General features: G+C 33.1%; 1 protein-coding gene across 2 annotated transcripts in view; it reads left to right on the forward strand.

Moving 5' to 3' along the window:
• Positions 1-20,038, forward strand: part of LOC143239068 (limbic system-associated membrane protein-like) — a 187,436-nt gene that overhangs the window by 111,887 nt on the left and 55,511 nt on the right. For both annotated transcript variants that reach the window (XM_076479863.1, XM_076479862.1), the window contains exons 2-3: positions 4,890-5,119; positions 13,488-13,698. In XM_076479863.1, the coding sequence (XP_076335978.1) occupies positions 4,890-5,119; positions 13,488-13,698 (441 nt within the window). The remainder of the gene's footprint in view (positions 1-4,889; positions 5,120-13,487; positions 13,699-20,038) is intronic.

The raw sequence follows: 20,038 nt of genomic DNA on the forward strand, positions 1-20,038 counted from the left end.
TTTACAGTGCTCGTTTGGATATATATATATATATATAGTGAATGAGAGAGAGACGTCTTTATTATCTGTATTTCATTTCACTGCAACCTCTGGACTTTCATAGGAACGGACAGACTTCTGGTGGCAACTTGCAAGCACAAGTTAAATCGTTTTCAACAACATGATAAAGCATAATAAAAAACTTTAATAATGTTACGTACATTAGAACGTTAGTTCTAAAATTGTCAGCTCATTTTCAAGTAAATTTCATGCCTTAAGGTGATAAGATATTGAAATGAACGATCTCGAAAAATAGAGTGACATTTTATTAGTCGAAGTAAAAAAATATGTCAGACATGTCACAACTGTAGAACTATGAGGCACTCGCAATTATATTCAAATGTTATTCATGACACCTACAGAGAAGCAATCTTCCTATTAACTCTACATATACACATATGGAGCCTTTTCAATTCGTCAGACTAATGTGTGAGTATAATACACATTGTCATTATCTACAGTATTCATAAGAATCTTAATCATCGTATTTACAGAAAGAATAGAACAATTTTCCATCAATATGTAAATGTATTTTATATAGATTTATAACGTGCGACAAAAATTCGAGGGAGGGTATCCGTCCTTCAACGTCATTTGAATATTGATGAACCAGGGAAAACATATTTTTGTATGTGGATAGTACACATTGAATTATAATGGCATACTTTCTGTGCCATAGGTATGCGGTACACGTTCGTTAAAACTACGCTTTTACCACAAAGCTAGATATTTAATCCGGTTTTAATAGATTGCCATGATTCTTTTCTTTGTATTTCTTTCAAATAAGCTAGCGAGTTAATATAAGTGTTCATTAAAACTATTTGATGCAAATATGTTAGTTAATCGTTTTGTACTGTTTGCGATATTTGCATATCTTAGAATCATGTGGTATTATCTTAGAATTCATGGTTACTTGAATCATTTTATGTTGTTGTAGATAAGTATATGTCTTTAATTTATATCTATACGAGCAGCCTATTGATTGATGCTATTATTCATCAGATTATAAACAAATTCTACATAGATCGATTTCTCGTTGTTACATGTTACACATGTCAAATGCTTTATTATTATTTTTATAACAATCACCTGTATTAAAATCATAAAATAGAATTGGCCGATGTGATGCACTCATCACAATAGCCTGGTTAGTATGGGTGTTAAATGGTAACATAAAAACTGATAATGTTTCATCCGTTGGGAAACATCAAATATTAATACATTAATACACCAGGGTTTTGGGAAACAAAACGTTTCATCTCAGAGGATTTGACAACTTCTGGTACTGACGAAAGTCATCAATGTCAGTAGATTATGACATGACAACTTCTGGTACTGACGAAAGTCATCAATGTCAGTAGATTATGACATGACAACTTTTGGTACTGTCGAAAGTCATAAATGTCAGTAGATTATGACATGACAACTTCTGGTACTAACGAAAGTCATCAATGTCAGTAAATTATGATATGACAACTTCTGGTACTGACGAAAGTCATCAATGTCAGTAAATTATGACATGACAACTTCTGGTACTGACAAAAGTCATCAATGTCAGTAAATTATGACATGACAACTTCTGGTACTGACGAAAGTTATCAATGTCAGTAAATTATGACATGACAACTTCTGGTACTGACGAAAGTCATCAATGTCAGTAGATTATAACATGACAGCTTCTAGTACTGACGAAAGTTATCAATGTCAGTAGGTTATAACAAGCAATAAGTAATTTTTAGTACTTTTAGTGTTTCCTCCTGCTGGAAATCAGAAATAATTCATTTAATAATTGAGAAATAGTTCGGTTAATGTAGCATATAAGTTTCACATTTCATCAGTTAAAGCGCTAAAACGAAACAGGAAGAAATAAATGAGCTATATAATTAAAACAGTAACGTGTTTGCTTACACGTGGAGAGTTTTTAAACTCCATTAAACTATACAAACATGAAATTCGGAGGAGAGAGTTACGGACGAAGTTAACACATGAGTTAAGGAGTGGGGTGGGTATAGATAGCAATATATCTTACAAAGGGAAAGATATTTGTGAAATGGTTCTGTCACCCCACATAACCTCGTGTTAGATAACAGTATTTATGTGTTAAGGTATTGTGTGTGGATTTCTTTATTTGTTTATAGCCACTTACAGTACCTATCACGTCACTTTGATCTTTAACACATATTCCTGATACCCAGGTTTTAAAAGCGTCTTTAGATCTGGTGTCTCTTGCGAGATGAGTCGACCTTTGTCGTTTGTTTTTCGTTTTTGATCAGACCATAAGTGTCTCTTCTGTACTAGAGGTGTTTGGTTGGTATCACGTACTATGGAATAGATTTAATCCACTTAGGCTTAATCTCATAGTCACTGCCTATCAGATTCGTTCAAAACGTTACATACCTAGCCTTTCACGTGCTTAGTCTAAGTGGGTTAATCACTTACTTTAATTACTTTAAATACCCATTTTACATTTTATAAACTTCGTGCATTCAAATATAAAATTCACAGTAACAACAATAACAAATGATTCGCACTCAAAGCACGAGTTTTCCTCCTAGTATATAATTAAACTAAAAGAAAAATATCAGTACAAAATATAATGTAATTTGTCCTTTAGATTTACATATTATCAAAAACTGTTTCAAGCTCTTATGCTCAACGTTTCATTTCAAAATATGTGAGCAGATTAAGGAATTAATGAAAAAGAATAAACGTTCCACGTTTGGTAATATTTAAATGATTTCCAAATGTGCTTTCGTTATCAAGCGAGTTGGAGCTGTCAGAACGTTAAATATAAACTTTAAAATATCTACAGTCTTGCTACAAACACACACACGCGTATATATTTACATATATATATAAATAGACGTGTCATTTGGCATGTCGCTTCCTTGGAACATCAAACCGATTACGTTTTTTTTTAACAAAAGTGTGTGTAATATAGTATAGTATCCTTATTTATGTTTTATAAGGACGATATTAGTCTATATTAAATTTAACACACGCACATATATATATAAACCCTTTTTTTAACCTTTTTATTATCAGTTTAGTTTCAACAATATTTGTCTAAATGCTCATGGAAAAGTTTACTGCGTTTGAATCTTAGAAAAAACTGACCGTATATCGGATAAGAAATGGATACAAAGCCGCCATGTTATTCCCATAGAATGAATAATGCACCACTTTTCTCACATCGGTTTTGGTGTCATTTTATATTTTTTTTTGTGCTAAGCTTTAACAACATATGATTGGTCTTGTACTCGTGGAGTAGAAGTTATTATACGGTTTGTGTGAGCGTGTAGTGTAGGAGATAGATTGTCGCTCATTTCAACTACTTACCCAATTAAAGCTACAGACTAAACGGTCACCAGGGGGCTATTATACATTCGCCGTTGCTGATATAACTAAACTGCTTATCATTTGGTTCGATTTACTAGTTTTAAAGAAAGGAAATTGAAGAGCAGTTATACTTTATCTGCTACAAGATGTGATGTTATAAAAGTATTAGAAACACTCGATGTAAGGAATACTTACATTTATCATTGTCGTTTAATTGTCGGCTGCTTGGGTGTAATTTTAACTTTAATGAGCATAAGTTAATAATAAATCTTTCCATAAGTCTTTGTAATGTAATGAATGTTTAAAGAGCATTAAGAAGAGCGCCAAACTGCAGACATATGTTTACCAAACGTTAGCTGTATCGTTTCATCATTGTGTATTGCAAGCTATCGTGTGTCCAGGTTTTCAGTCTCGTAACAGAAGTATCGCTGTTTTCTTTTATAAGATAATAGTTTAGGCTCATAACCAATCGTAGAAACGACTTTTAATAGTACACCTATGACCAGGTGTTTAGGGGGCTTGCCTCGGAACCTGAATGACGGAGATTCGGATCCCCTTCACACCAAACATGATCGCCCTTTCAGCCGTGGGGGCATTATAACAATAATACGGTTAATCCTACTAAGAATTGGTAAAAGAGTAGCCCAAGAGTTGATGGTGAGTGGTGTTGACTAGCTGCTCTCCTTCTAGTTTATAACTGCTAAGTTAAAGACTGCTAAACCAGATAGACCGGGTATAGCTTTGGATGAAATTCAAACCCAGTCAAACACCCACACATTGTTTTCTAGATATTTTTCTGTAAGGTAATATATTGGTGCAGAGCCGCTGGGTTGCTAAAGTGATCTCTCTATACGGATCTGGGTTTAACAGTTTAAAGGTTTGTTTATGTTCATTACGTAAATACTTATTCGAATGATTAGGCTTTTTTACAACGTTTAATCTTTAGATTACTGAAGTTTTTATCAGTTCCCTTTAGTGGTATTGAGATAAAGGTAATTTAATAATAATGAAAATAAAGGTGTTCTAATGATTCAGTAATAATAACAATCTGAATACCTAATTTTGAACGGAGTATTTTGTTCTAATCGAACCTACTTAGATCATTTTAGTGTTCACATATATGGATAATTACAATCTGTTTGTTTAATAAATTCGAACGGAGCTACACGTAGCTAGCCCTAAATGTTGAACTGATGGTACAGAGAGGAAATAGCTACTCAACAAAGCCTGGCCTGGCCATGTGGCTAGGGTGCTCGACTTGTAATCTGAGGATCGCAGGTTCGAATCCCCGTCACACCAAACGTGCTCGTTCATTCCGCCGTGAGGTGTCATTCTGTGACAGTCAGTCCCACTATTCGTTGGTAAAAGAGTAGCCTAAGAGTTGGTGGTGGGTGGTGATGATCAGCAGCCTTCACTCTAGTCTTACACTGCTAAATTAGGGACGGCTTGGTTTTATAAAAGACTTATATTTTAATGTCTTATATTTAATATTTCTTTCTTTTCTTCTGCAGTATTCATTGCTGACGTATTTCTTCCTCGAGTGAAAACCGAACAGCCAAATATCTGGTCACAAAAAAGACGCTGGCAGCATGAAGAACCATTAAAAAGAATTTTTAGCAGTCTGAAAGGCAGGAGTCAAACTCAGCCTTCGTTCTCTGATACCTCCATCAGAAATGTGACAACGCAAGTTGGACAGACCGTGTTCATGCATTGTTACTTCGAGGCATTTGGAGACAAAACGGTAGAGTTTAAAGTTTTAGTATATTTATTATAAAATATCAATATTTATATGTTTCTCACTTGAAGTATAAAACCACTAATGAAATTAAAAAACTATTACAACACTAATTCTAATACATTCAAACAATCATTCTAACATTAATTCTAACATATTCAAGTATTAATTCTTACACATTCTAACATTCAAAAAATAATTACAACACATTCAAAATATAATTACAACACTAAACAGTAATGTTAACACATTCAAGAACTAATTCTAACACATTCTAACACTAATTATAACACCTTTGCTATCAGATTCGCAACAAAACAAGAACTGGTTGAATTTTTTTTTCCTAATTAATATATAATAAATCAAAATGGAAAAAGAAACAATAATGAAAATATTCAGACAATTTTAGTTTCCTTTTAGTCAAAAGTAAGTTTGTCCTGCTTGTATCTTATATTCCTGTGATTTCAAATAAGGAAATCGGTGTATCTTATACAAGGAGAAAAACGACTAACTTGAAATAAATCATTCGAGGCCACAGACTAGAAAATTAGTGACCTTTGTTGTTGTTGTTTTAGAATTAAGCACAAAGCTACACAATGGGCTTTCTGTGCTTTGTCTACCACGGGATCGAAACCAGGATTTTAGCGTTGTAAGTCCGCAGACATACCGCTGAGCCACTGGGGGGCAGTGACCTTAGTAAACTTATCAGCTCTACGTATTATAATAACAAGCTTAAATTCAATTAGCAGGAAATGCAATAACTGGAAATGTGGCATTGTTAATAAATGTGTAATAGCAGATGAGACCTAACAATTTCATTTTACGTATAACGAATGAGTCTGAAGAATAAAAATAAAAGTGAACAAAGAAACTAATAACCTATTCTTGAACAGTATTTATATATATTTTGAAAAATAACTGGTATCGAAATTCACCCGCACAACGTGAACAAACCCTGCACATGGTGTAACACTAAATAGCTTAAAATAAATAGAGATTTTAAACCCGGACCACAGAGACTATTAAGTTTCGTTGCACGGTTTAACAATCGGAACATTAGTAACAAACACGACTTATACAGTGAAGTTGATTTACCGTGAAACTGATTTAAAACAAACAAAAACAGACTAAAGAGACTGTATTTTATTGTCTTGCGTCGTGTTTCAGTATTTATACTTCAAGTGTTGTTAGTGTTTCAGTCATGCCGATTAACACTCCAATATATAAATATATATCTTGTCAAGAATATTCTTATTTAAATTCGATGAGCAACCAGAAAGATTTTTAACTGTTTTAACTGCTAGAAAATTGGACTTTGCATTTAATCTTATTTTATTTTGTTGTTATTGTTTGACTAGACTAGTTGTGGTGTTCTTAGGCAAAGTGTTAACCTTCTCGAGTCACAACCGCAATAACAAAGAACAGTAGAACATATTGTATGGGTGTTAAAACGTTTATTAAAATAAAGTAGAGGGCAACGATTCGATCTTCTTAAGTCATATTCAGGTAAACAAAGAGTTAACGTTGTTCTCTACTTTAAATTGATAAACATTTTAATATCCATACCAGTCATCTTGAGATACATTTTTACTTCAAATGGATTTTTCGTTATCACGAAGTAGAACATACTACATAGAATTAATTCTGACTTACTTACTGGTTTTGCAGAAAAGACTTAATACGTCGTAAAACGTGTTATTTACTTCCAATAACAAAACCCTAATGAGAAAAACACAGTTACAATCAGCGCCGTCTAGTAAAATTAAAGATATTTAGCACATCCAACGACATTTATAAGACACATTTTACATGCAAACACCTCAAACTAAGTCCTTGAGAAATTAATTCTTGTAACACCTACCAAAATACAAGATTATTAAATCTCCATAGATTTATTTTTATTGTTATTTCAAATCTTCGAGTTCCGTTAACTGCTATAATTGCCAATTACTTTACGTTAGTAATGTTACTATACATTAGTCGTCCTTTTACAAATATTAGTTTGTCTATACGACAGCTAATTATCAACTTTCAAACATTATTTTCTGGCATTCTTTCTCTTGTTGTCGTCTCATGACGAATCAAAGTACTGTTGGACGAAACTCTAGAAAACTTGAACTAATTTCACTCTAAAATTAACTTTACACACCTCAAGCTAAACAAACTTGACGACAGTGACTAAGGTATCATGTTATCGAAGCAAGTGATACATTGTTCTACCTTTAGCTTTCACTGACGTTATAATATGTTGTTTTGTTTGTTTGTTTTGGAATTTTGCGGAAAGCTACACAAGGGCTATCTACGCTAGCCGTCCCTAATTTAGCAGTGTAAGACTAGAGGGAGGGTAGCTAGTCATCATCACCTACCGCCAACTTTTGAGCTACTCTTTTACCAACGAATAGTGGGTTTGACCGCCACATTATAACGCCCCCACGGCTGAAATGGCGAGCATGTTTGGTGCGACGGGGATTCGGATCCGCGACCCTGAGATTACAAGTGGAACGCCTTAACCCACCTGGTCATGCGGGGCCTTCATATGTTGTTAATGTTAAGATTGACTTATAGGACGCACTAAACCAGTGCATTTAAGCTTTTATCCATTAAGTGTGCAAAAAGAAATAAGTTGTGCTGTTTCAGAGTGGATCACATTTAATAAATGTCTTTTTGATCGTGACTCAGTGGTTAGGACATTCAGCTCACAACCTGTGGATCAAAGGTTCGAATTCCATCGCCAATCATGCTCGCTCTTTCAGCCATATTGGCGTTATAATGTAACCGTTAATTCCATTATTCGTTGATAAGAGTTGGTTGCGGATGTTTTGGTTAGCTGTTTTCTTTTCATTTTATTACTTCAAAATTAGGGACAGCTATCATAGATACCTCTGGAATAGCTTTGAGAAGAATTCATAAATAAACAAATTAATTATTATTTATCAATACGTGATCAATTTGATTAAAATTACTGCAACATTTTGTTGTGTTTTTACATAAAATGTTCATAATTTTAAAAGTCAATACGTATAGCACAATAATTAATCAGTTATCGTCAGTTTTAAAAATTGAAGTAAATAAAATAATTACCACAATATTTTCAGGATTTTTCACTGAGAGAAATAAATGATAATAAAAAACCGCTGGGTCACTTACGGTTTCTATTATGCTTATCATGTTTTGTCCCACAAGATTTCTCTCTCTAATAGTGAGTAACAAATCAATAAAGATTTTCGTATAACTTACCGGTTACACCATTTTTATTTATGATGTACATCTCTTCTTTCGGTCAAAGTTTTCCCACTTGGAAAATACTGTAGCCACATCTGTACGTTAAAGTCAGAAACTTTTCATCGCAATTGGGATTATAGTATTTATTAAAGTTCTCTCTTGTCACCTGTATATCAAAAGTAAGCAAACTATTGAAAATCATTTGTTCTGGCGTGCGTGTAGTGGTGACAACTACACATTTAATAACATATAAAGAGCAGCATAGCGTAATCTGAGGGTACGGTATATGAGTTGACAGTAAATATATGTATAGGAACGTAAAGAATATCTAACATTAACATTAATAATTTACACCGAAGTATTCAACAAACAAACCGCTAAAGATAACGTTCTCGTTTATTGTTGTCTTGTTTTTGTTTCATCGCCAGAACTATAAATTTCAGAAAGAAACTTCGGTGACAACTGAGAGGTGAAATTCCTCGAAATTGGCCGAAGTGAAAACTGACATAAGAAATGAAAAAAATGAACTTTGGTTAAGAAACAAAAGAATATTGTTATTCAAAACAATGTTTCGCTCAAGAAATTAGGGAAGCAAATAATTAGCATATTATAACATGTAATAACAACTCGGGTGTCACACGTACTTGTTAGAAAGCACCTCTTTTATAAAACGTGTCTAGTCTTATTTTCCAGCATGTATTTGTTCAGAACTACCACAGCAAGCTGTAGTTCCTCGAAACAGATCTGACATGACAAGTTACGGAACAAACGATAGACTGGATTTAATGTTTATCTCTCAACAAAATTCATAAATTTGTTAAAAATAAAAATGCTGTGTCATGACATAATGTTTTATATACTACTAGCTAGTTTCGTTAATATAATATAGTTAAAATTGTTGTTGTACAACTCGTGTATAAAACGTTTAACCAATTTCTTTCTTTTTGAATTCACTCCATTGTTGAAAATTCATTTCGTTTATACTGATCCTGTCAGTTAGATAGACAAATCACCAGCTCGGTTTGATAAAATAATAATCAGTGATGATGAGAAAACCTATTTGTAGATAAATATATATGTAAAAACGGCTCGTTTGGGTTGAGAAAATATTTTACGTAGAGGAGTGAACAACGTTTCGACCTTCGGTCATCGTCAGGTTCACGTTGTTCGCTCCTCTACGTTGTTGTTGTTGTTTTTAATTAAGCACAAAGCTACACAAAGGGCTATATGTGCTCTGCCCACCATGAGTATCGAAACCCGGATTTTAGCTTTGTAAGTCCGCAGACATACCGCTGAGCCACTGGGGGGCCCTCCTCTACGTAAAATATTTTCTCAACCCAAACGAGCCGTTTTTACATATATACCAGCTCGGTTTGTTATTATCATTTCAATTTATTTACGTTTATACGAGCAAAATAATGTGGCTCAGCACTTAGGACTGCTATCAAGTTATCTTAGAGAGTGATACATCAGATCTGTTTATTTCCTCTATAACTGATCCGGTTTTATGAAACGAAAGTAACAAATTTATTTTAAAATGTTCTTTGTCCCCTCGTAATATAACCACGTTTTTATCAGCTAACATCCAACACATTTTAGAGTTTAAGAAAAATATTGTACACTGCTTAAGCTTCGAAAAGAACGTATAATATAATGAAGATAAATAAACTAATTACAATAAAAGAAACAAAACTTCAAGAAATCTTACCCATTTTTTACTACCTAATCCGGGTGATTATTCAATTTCGACAGCCATGAATGTTTAATTCTTTTATTTACAGTAAATCTTAACTAGCCTGTTCAAACAGAAGACTTAACATCTTAAAGGAGAAAGCAAGGTGTCTAAACAGACTTCTTTGAAACGTATAAAATGTGTAACTTCTATTTCAGCATTTTATTACACTAGACTTCTTCCATTGTGCTTTTTTTTTTTTGTCCTTGAAGATTTAATGCCAACTGATTACATGTCTACAACAGTACAAATAAAATAACTTACTTAGTAAATTCAGAGGTCTTATTTTTTAATTTAAATATAATGACGTGTGTTCATCCATGAAAACAATATTTTTTTTACATATATGAATAAGCAAAATCTTTTATAATTAATAAAGGTAAAGACTGTTTCTCATACGAAAATTGTTCAACTGAAAACGCTTCCTTGATTTCCTTACAAACTACAGTCTTACTAAATAAATGGTTCGATGTTAAAGTAAAGGGTAAACTTTGTTTGCTCATTTTTGTAAACAAATAGGAATGAAGTGGTCCAAATAATTTCCAGTGACTTAACTTCTATAAATGTTGTTTATAATGCTAGTTAGTTAGTTTACTTACTGTCCACCAGGCAGAAACTGTCATTTCTCATGTATGTTTGTATCTGATGGATGCAAGAAAATTTCATCGTCACCTCTAAATTGTTATTTTTACTCAACGGACCATGTATAACATGTAATTTGTTTTTCTTAGTGAAACACGCATAAAAACTTCAAATCTATATCCAAATCATATATGCATTAATACCTTAACAGCTTTGACTTTACTCGGTGATTTGAGTTAATTTTAAGAATATAGTGGTCAGGAGTTTTGTAATAAAGTAAAAATAAAGAAATTAGGTCATTTATTAATAATAAAGTTTGTTTTGAATTTTGCGCTAAGCTACTCGAGGGCTATCTGCGCTAGCCTTCCTTAGTTTAGCTGTGTAAAAATAAGAGGGAAGACAGCTAGTCATCACTACCCACCGCCAACTCTTGGGCTACTATTTTACCAACAACTATTTTGACCGCCGTTATAACGCCCCCACGGCTGAAAAGGCGAGCATGTTTGGTGTGAATGGGATATATTAATAATAATAAGGAAAGGAGATAAGTTATCAGTAATAATAAGGAAAGGAGATGATTTATTAATAATAAGGAAAGGAGATAATATATTAACAATAAGGAAAGTAGGTAATTTCTTAATAATAAGTAGATAATTTATTAATTATAAGAAAGGAGATAATTTATTAATAATAAGGGAAGGAGATAATTTATTAATAATAAGGGAAGGAGATAATTTCTAACTAAGTAAAGGAGATAATTTATTAATAATAAGAAAGGAGGTAATTTATTAATAATAAGGAAAGGAGATAACTTATTAATAATAAGAAAGGAAATAATTTATTAATAATAAGAAAGGAGATAATTTATTAACAACAAGGAAAGGAGATAATTTATGAGTAATAAGAAAAGAGATAATTTATTAATAATAAGGAGGGGAGATAATGTATTAATAATAAGAAAGGAAATAATTTATTAATAATAAGAAAGGAGATAATTTATTAATAATAAGAAAGGAGATAATTTATTAATAATAAGAAAGGAGATAATTTATTAACAACAAGGAAAGGAGATAATTTATGAGTAATAAGAAAAGAGATAATTTATTAATAATAAGAAAGGAGATAATTTATTAATAATAAGAAAGGAGATAATTTATTAACAACAAGGAAAGGAGATAATTTATGAGTAATAAGAAAAGAGATAATTTATTAATAATAAGGAGGGGAGATAATGTATTAATAATAAGAAAGGAAATAATTTATTAATAACAAGGAAAGGAGGCAACTTATTAATAATAAGGAAAGGAGATAATTTATTAACAACAAGGAGAGGATACAATTTATTAATAATAAGAAAGGAGATAATTTATTAATAATAAGGAAAGGGGATAATTTATTAACATTAAGGAGAGGATACAATTTATTAATAATAAGGAAAGTAGGTAATTTATTAATAATAAGGAAAGGAGATAATTTATTGATAATAAGAAATGAGATAATTTATTGAGGAAGTTTAAGCTACTCTTTAAGTCAAATATTCCACAAAGTAATTTACGTGCATTTTAAAATAAATGATTCCTGCCCTATCTGTTATTGTACGGTTGAACGTGGCCTAGTGGTTAACGTACCGAGATGCAACTTGGAAAATCAATGGTTCGATCTCAGTTTATACCAATAAACACGTTCTGCACCTTCAGTTGTAGGCATGAAATAAAACTGACAATCGATCAAAGTATTTATTCAATTAAGAGCAGCCATGTAGACAGCGAATGTTGCTGGCTGGCTAGTTGTTGGTCTCTTTCTGGTCAACAGTGCTAAATTAAAAATGGCTACACCTGAACCTTGAGTCTATAAATGTGGCCATTTTAGCACATTTATCAACATATGAAATACAGGTAGTGGTTTATATGGGTTCTATAAACGGATAAGTCTATAGCGAATCAGTAATTTGCACACAAATGTTTTTTATTGGCTTCCCACAAGTGATAGAGAAACACCTTCAATTTCAAGGATTTATGAAACAACAACGATTTACAGAATTCTAAACACCACAGTAGTCATGGTGAAGCTTATCAGAATGCTGTCGATCTTATTTTGGAATAAACAAACCTAACCAGAAGATTATTTTGGTATTTTTAAAATTCATAAAACAAAAAATTGCTGGTTTTTATAGGTATTTTATGTGACTTGATCTTTGGTTGTTCCTTACTGGCACAGCGGGATGGTGGACTTACAACACTAGAAACTGGGTTTTGATACTTTTGTTGGGAAGAGTACAGACAGCCTATTGTGCAGTTTTGTGCTTAATATCAAACAAACAAACACAATGTTATACTGTAACTTCTTTTTACTTTTTAAGTAATATTTTTATTTTAAAATTCGAACCTGCAGCCCTCAAATAGCTAGGCCGACCTACTTAAGTATGTATTGTTTATAGGTTCAACGCATTTTCCACAACAATTAACTTTAAAATGCCACTAAACAAGAGGTTCAAATCCCCGTCACACTAAACATGCTCGCCCTTTCAGCTATGTGGACGTTATTTGTAACGGTTAATCCCACTTCAAAACCTTGTTTGAGTTATATTCAAGTTATTGAAAGAACGCTTATGAGAGCCAACAAATAACAAAAATAACAAACTCTGGTCAACTGAGCAATATAAATACCAAGTGCAGGATTTGGGGCGCTCTTAAATAGATATTTAAGCGCGTGCATTTATTCATCGATAAAAATATGGTACAACAACAAATACCGTTTTGAAAACTAATATTTTGTGAAAATATAACACACTCTACTGCATATTTTGATTGTATTATTATTAAATAACTGATTTTTCAGGTTTCTTGGGTCCGTCTTCAGGACTTTCATGTTCTAACAGTTGGTAAATACACTTACACCACCGACGACCGATTTAAGGCCTTCCACACCGAATACTCAAACGAATGGACACTAAAGATTGAGCTCGTCCAGGAAAGTGATGGGGGATTCTATGAATGTCAACTGACTTCCAATCCTCCAGTGTGCCAAGTTCTCTATCTTCACGTTTTAGGTAAATAAACGATTATCTTCCTAGCCATAATAGCTAAATAATCAAATATCTTCAACACGTAAAGACTTATTTATGTCTTTCGAATTGGACCGCAATTCACGTAACTTTTAGACCAACCAAAAGCTGTCTAATATTTTAAAAGTGATTAGTCACGACTAAATATCGTTCGTCCTAAAATCGGTAGTTTCGTTTCTCGTTTTATTTTTATAGCGTAGGAATTACAATTTACCAAACGCTGAGCGTTTCTCAGAAACAGCTTACTATTACAGTAATAAATTAATTAATTTCTTAATACATAGATTAATAATGTCATGATATGAGGGAAAGTGCAAATGTTTTTTAAACGAAACCCCGAATTCAAAACTCATCAGTTTAAAAACAAATAACTCTAACAGTATTTACCTGCAAGTCTCTAGAATAATGAACCTGAAACTGAACAAACGTTCTAAACAACTCGTGAATAGTCTTGCATTAATAAAAACAAATATTGCCGCTAACATAAAACATTAAAATAAATTCAACGTGGTTCTTGTGTTTTTTTTTCACTATGTCTCATACGTTGAGTAAGCTCTTAAAATTAAATGTAAGATCGATCTAATCAAAATTACAATCGCATGATTTTCACTCAGTGAACTTTCCAAGTTCATATTCCTCAATAAGTAATATTAAACACATTTTGCAAGTGTTAAATTTTGCGATCTGTTCACATTATCTTATAATAGATACGTCTTTCACACATTTTCATTTTTGCTGTATTGTTCAGACGAGTTTTTAAAGTTTCATAACTAGTATTAAAGATCACGTGTTCGAAATTAACGGTAAACGAGAAACAACCTGTATTTATTGAATAACCATCACTTACACTCATTCATTCAACTATCTACTCGTCCGAAACTAAAGCAGTTTCCTGTTTGATTGTATTGTTTGTCAACTCCATACAGTTTTAATTCAAAATAATATATGTATTATTAATGGGACAATTTGTGACATATTTTATGAAAACTAAGATCACATAATTTTACTGGGATACCTTTGAATATAAAGAATACAACACTAGTGTCAAAGGACGAGCTAATTAGACATTAAAAGCATATTGATTTGTCAAGGATAAAATTTTGTTTCTCCAAGTCGTTGTGAATTAATATTTAATTATACTATTCGTATCCCAGTAACAGCTGTTGTTGTTTTGGAATTTCGCACAAAGCTACTCGAGGGCTATCTGTGCTAGCCGTCCCTAATTTTGCAGTGTAAGACTAGAGGGAAGGCAGCTAGTCATCACCACCCACCGCCAACTCTTGGGCTACTCTTTTACCAACGAATAGTGGGATTGACCGTCACATTATACACCCCCACGGCTCGGAGGGCGAGCATGTTTAGCGCGACGCGGGCGCGAACCCGCGACCCTCGGATTACGAGTCGCACGACTTACGCCCTTGGCCATACCAGGCCCAGTAATAGCAGACATCCTGACTAATTGATTGTAATTTTCTATACAACTTCTGGGATTTTTTACAAATAGCCCCTCGCTAGTACAGCGGTAAGTCTACGGATTTACAAACCTGAAATTAGGGGTTCGATTCTCCTAGGTGTGCTCAGTAGATAGCCCGATGTGGCTTTGCTATACGAAAATACAAACGCACTCTTTTTCAAATAAACGTAAAACCAGATTTAAACCTCTAAATAATATTCATTTATTAATAGTTTTTTTAAACACTTTAAAGTGTTTTTCAACTCATCGTATGTCCGTTATAGGAGAATTGTCTTATATTTTACAAGAGGGACGTGTTAAACAGTGGATTACTAACACTTACGTCAGCTGTATAATATTAATCATGGTTTCAAATTAAGATTTCCACTGTATTTACGTGTTTTACGGATGGGTTAACTCAAATTTCTCATCCTAAATACAATCAAAGACAGACAGCTATGATTCCTTTTTCCATTCTTCGTCAGACGCTATGTAATTTAGTTGCAACTGTGTTAGAAACCCCTATGAAAGGTAGCGATCGCTGACACTCCTATGTGCAAGAATATAGCAAAATAACATTTTTCTTTCTTAGTTTTAGTATTTAAGATTTAAGAAAAGTAATTTAAAATCGACTTCAAATTACACAAAATTCGTTTAATTAAAGCAGTTTGTTCTGTCGGTTTATTTTATACACAAAAAGCTTGAGCTTTATACATTTATCAAGTTTTGTAGATATTTCTTTATGACTGATTTTGAAAAAAGCACAAGTAGTTATACTTATAATTTAACGCAGCTTAAACTGTAAACCATATATATCTTAAAGTTTACAGTAAAATAAGACCAGTTACTAGTATTATATGATGTTACGCTTCCGTATTACCGTACTGTACAATACGTAAAAACAAAAATATGACAACTTTGTAGTTTTGTAGTTTTATAGATATGCAATATATATTGTAACATAAAATACACAAACATCAACTATTAACTTCTATACAAAGTTTACAAAAGTGTACAATACAAAATTCACTTTGTTCTTGGTAGATTCACGTAGGAACTGTCTCTCCGATTCGACTTACTCTCTTCAAGCAGGGCCAGATGGGTTAAGGCGTTCGACTCGTAACCTGACAGTCGCGGGTTCGAATCCCCGTCGCACCAAACATACTTCCCCTTTTTTTGAGTTCGATACAGAAAGCCTCTGTTTTAAATGGCAACCCAAATTAAACTAAACCAAATTTCTTAAAAAAACACCTATCTCCCTCTCTTAAATTTCTGTCAGACACTCTTTTTAAAACAGCCTGGTGTTTAGATCAGTGTTCCCATCGCATCAAACATGCTCGCTCTTTCAGCCGTGGGGGCGTTATAATGTGAAGATCAATCCAACTATAAGTTGGTAAAAGAGTAGCCCAAGCGTTGGCAGTGGGTGGTGATGACTAACTGCCTTCCGTCTAGTCTTACACTGCTTAATTAAGGGAGGACGACTGGCGCAGATAGCCCTAATGTAGCTATGCGCGAAATTCTAAAATAAACAAAAAAACAAACAGATCAGTGACCACGTGATAGACTTACAGAGTCTCTCGAGTGAGTGTTGTATATGAAATATTGCAAATATACTGCATTATGCTCTTAAGGTTTCAGATGATTTACCATTACGTGTTGGGAAATTATATATTATAATTGCAGAACGTTACCTGTCAACATTCTATGAATTGCAAGTATTTTATTTTGTTACTGTTTTTTTCAGTGATATGGCTGAACAGTTTTAGTCTATGTTTTATTATTTTTATAATTCGTATTATTCGTTTTACATCATTCAATTAAAACGGTTTCACTTTAACACTTAAAGATAATTGCTCTGTATTTTTTATCGCATGATCAATTCATTACATCATAAGAGTTACCGGTGATTTACCATTAATTGTGCGTTACATTGCACACAAAAAAACTGTATTCGAAACCAGAGGTTTTCATTATCTCATTATTTTTAAGGGCTTGATAATTGATATAAAAATCTGCAGGTTTTTGATATTTTTATTCTGATATTCAAGGCGTAATTACAAAATCCCTAGTCACGAAAATACAATGAAATTCAAAATAAAATATTAAGTTTTATCATGTCATTACATCCATATTTTCGCAGATATCCGTAAGAAGTGAAAAATTATTAAAATAGACATCACTGTTGCACGCGCGCTTGCCGCTAATGGGAAGGGAATACAAAATCTAACGCATATAAGTGACGCATGTCACCGCTATACGCAGACTATGTGCACGAGAAAGATGTTACAAAGAAACTCCAAGACCGTCAGTTAGGCACTTTTCTTCAAAATAGCCTGTTGTTTAGGTTGCTTGACTCCCACTCTGGGAGTCGAGGGTTGAAACCCCCTTCACTGAACATGTTCGCCCATTCACAGTCAATCCCATGATTCTTTAGTACAAAAAGTTCTCATGTTGCTCTAAATTAAACTTACCATTCCAGTATTTATATCCACGTTACTTTCCATGTTACCTTATCCCAATATTCTTTTACTGTTTTATGCAATTACACTTTGAACTTCTTTTATTTGACTGTACAAAAACTGTATTACAGTAAAGCGCCATGAAGAATCACTGAGTTTGACCTTGATAAATACGACAATACTTTACAGTGTAGTGATATTTTGGTAATAGAAGCGCGTTCCAGTTGTTACAGTTTATCAAATTTCTATCCCTTTGAGGTTAAATTTATTATTCATATTTTTCAAACATTCTGCTGAGAAACTTATGTTCAAACTCGCTCTTGAAGACGAGCGGTTTAGATGTATTTGGTACTGTAAGGAATAGAATGAGCACATAAACTAAAAACCACCTAAGTTACTACTAAAACACAAACCAAAGAATAGTTTTCACATAGTACAGAATCATATAATTCTCCACCATTTTATAAAAGCCCGCACATAATAGTGTATCGGTTCAAATTGTGTTTCAGCATACATAAATGGTGTTATTTGATTTTAACATACATTCTGCACTTGAAATTAATGTACCCCCCCCCGCTAGTAGAGCGGTACATCTACGGATTTACAACGTTAAGATTAGGGGTTCGATTTCCCTCAGTAGATTCAGTTGGCTTTCTTCTGCTCAAACTCTAAAACTGTGTGTTTTTCTCATAGCAAAGCCACATCGGGCTATCTGCTCAGCCCACCGAGGGGAATCGAACCGCTGATTTTAGCGTTGTAAATTCGGAGACATACCGCTGTACTAGCGGGGGGTAACTCTGAAAAGAAAGAATAATGAACAATACATTTTGTCTTTGTTTTGTTGTTTTTTTGTCAGGGTTAAATAACAGCTTAGCTTTCTTTTGAGAGAAAATGGGATTAAATATTGCTTTTGTCTATACTGTGATTCCCAGAAATATATTGCTTCTAGCGTAATATGTACTAAACATATCTAGTGAATAAATAATTGCAACTGACTGTGTCTATCTGGAAAATCTAGAATTGTCCTGAATCTCTAGCAAAATCATTTATTTTACATGTCTGGTTCCTTACACACAGAGATTGTCATAAGTGTATGAGCCTAGTCGTTCTCACTCACTCTTGTAACAAGATCAATATAAAAATCAATGATGCGAAGCTGGCTTGCATCATACCACCCGTGAAATAACCCTTATTTTTTTATAGCGTTTCTTTAAACTTTATTTGAAGATTGACATTTTTCTGGTCAGGAACATGACAACTTTCCGACGACGATTTGGATATTTTTTTACATTTTTTAAACTTTCTTCTAATCTTAAATACTATTTAACAAATACATGTATATGCTCAGAGACGTGTGGTAAATGTAAAAGCACATTTTTTTATTGATGTTGGTTTTATCAGGACCAAAACGAAGAGGTAAATACTTATATATATGTATATATACTGTGAAAAAACCTGAACTTCCAAGCAAGATTCTCAGAAAATTTATTTGTCGAAGTGAGTTTTCTACCTCGAGGAATCTCTTTTATGGCTTGTGAATTTACATTTACGTGTTGGAGAAGGCAATGTTGAATACAATTCAGTGAATGTCACGTGATTACCAATAGGAAATGGCCTACAAATCAAATGAATTCAATAAGGGTTTTCTTTTCCTTCAATTTTAATCTGGTTTGAATTACAATTATTATTTATTTTAATATATTTCTAGTCCCTTGTGTGTGTGTATATATATATATAAGCCCTCAAACTTTTGTCTGAGTTTACTGGAATAATTTCTAACTTAAGTGCATAAGGTTTTCTGATTTCATGGAGATGCTGAACACTACGTCCTTGGAAATGGTGTGTCATTTAGCTGTATATTGTTTATTACTTCTCTTCGTAAGACAGGCTTGTTATTACCTTCCAGACGTAACTCTAGCTTGATGGCCTTGCAATGGCGAATTAAGACAAACTTCCGCTTGAAACAGGCTGGCTACTCAAATCGAAATAAAATATCATTCCGCCAACGAGTACAAGCATCCAGTACACCCCTCTTACGACCTTACTTACAGAGATAATACATTAGTGTTACATCTGTAGGATGCCATCTGTTCTACAATATTTTCGTCAGCTTAGAAGATGTGGGTTAGCTGGATCTTACAATGTATATACAGGTGTTAAACTTATCATCCGTAGTCCATGGGCTGCCGATGTTAAACCACATAGTTACATTAGTGTATACAAATCTTTCAAGCAAAATGTAATTCAACATCTGTATCGTTCAGCAGCAAATTTTCCTGACAGCGCACGGAATTCATACTAATGTGATGATGTGAGAAAGTTAGACTTAAAAGCATCTCAGTTTTAACTAATCTATAATAGACTTCAAGGGAAAGACCGTATAATAGAAATTTAGGTAGACAGTCTATTGTAG

The sequence above is a fragment of the Tachypleus tridentatus genome, chromosome 13 (assembly GCF_004210375.1).
Source record: "Tachypleus tridentatus isolate NWPU-2018 chromosome 13, ASM421037v1, whole genome shotgun sequence".
Lineage (NCBI taxonomy): Eukaryota > Metazoa > Arthropoda > Merostomata > Xiphosura > Limulidae > Tachypleus > Tachypleus tridentatus.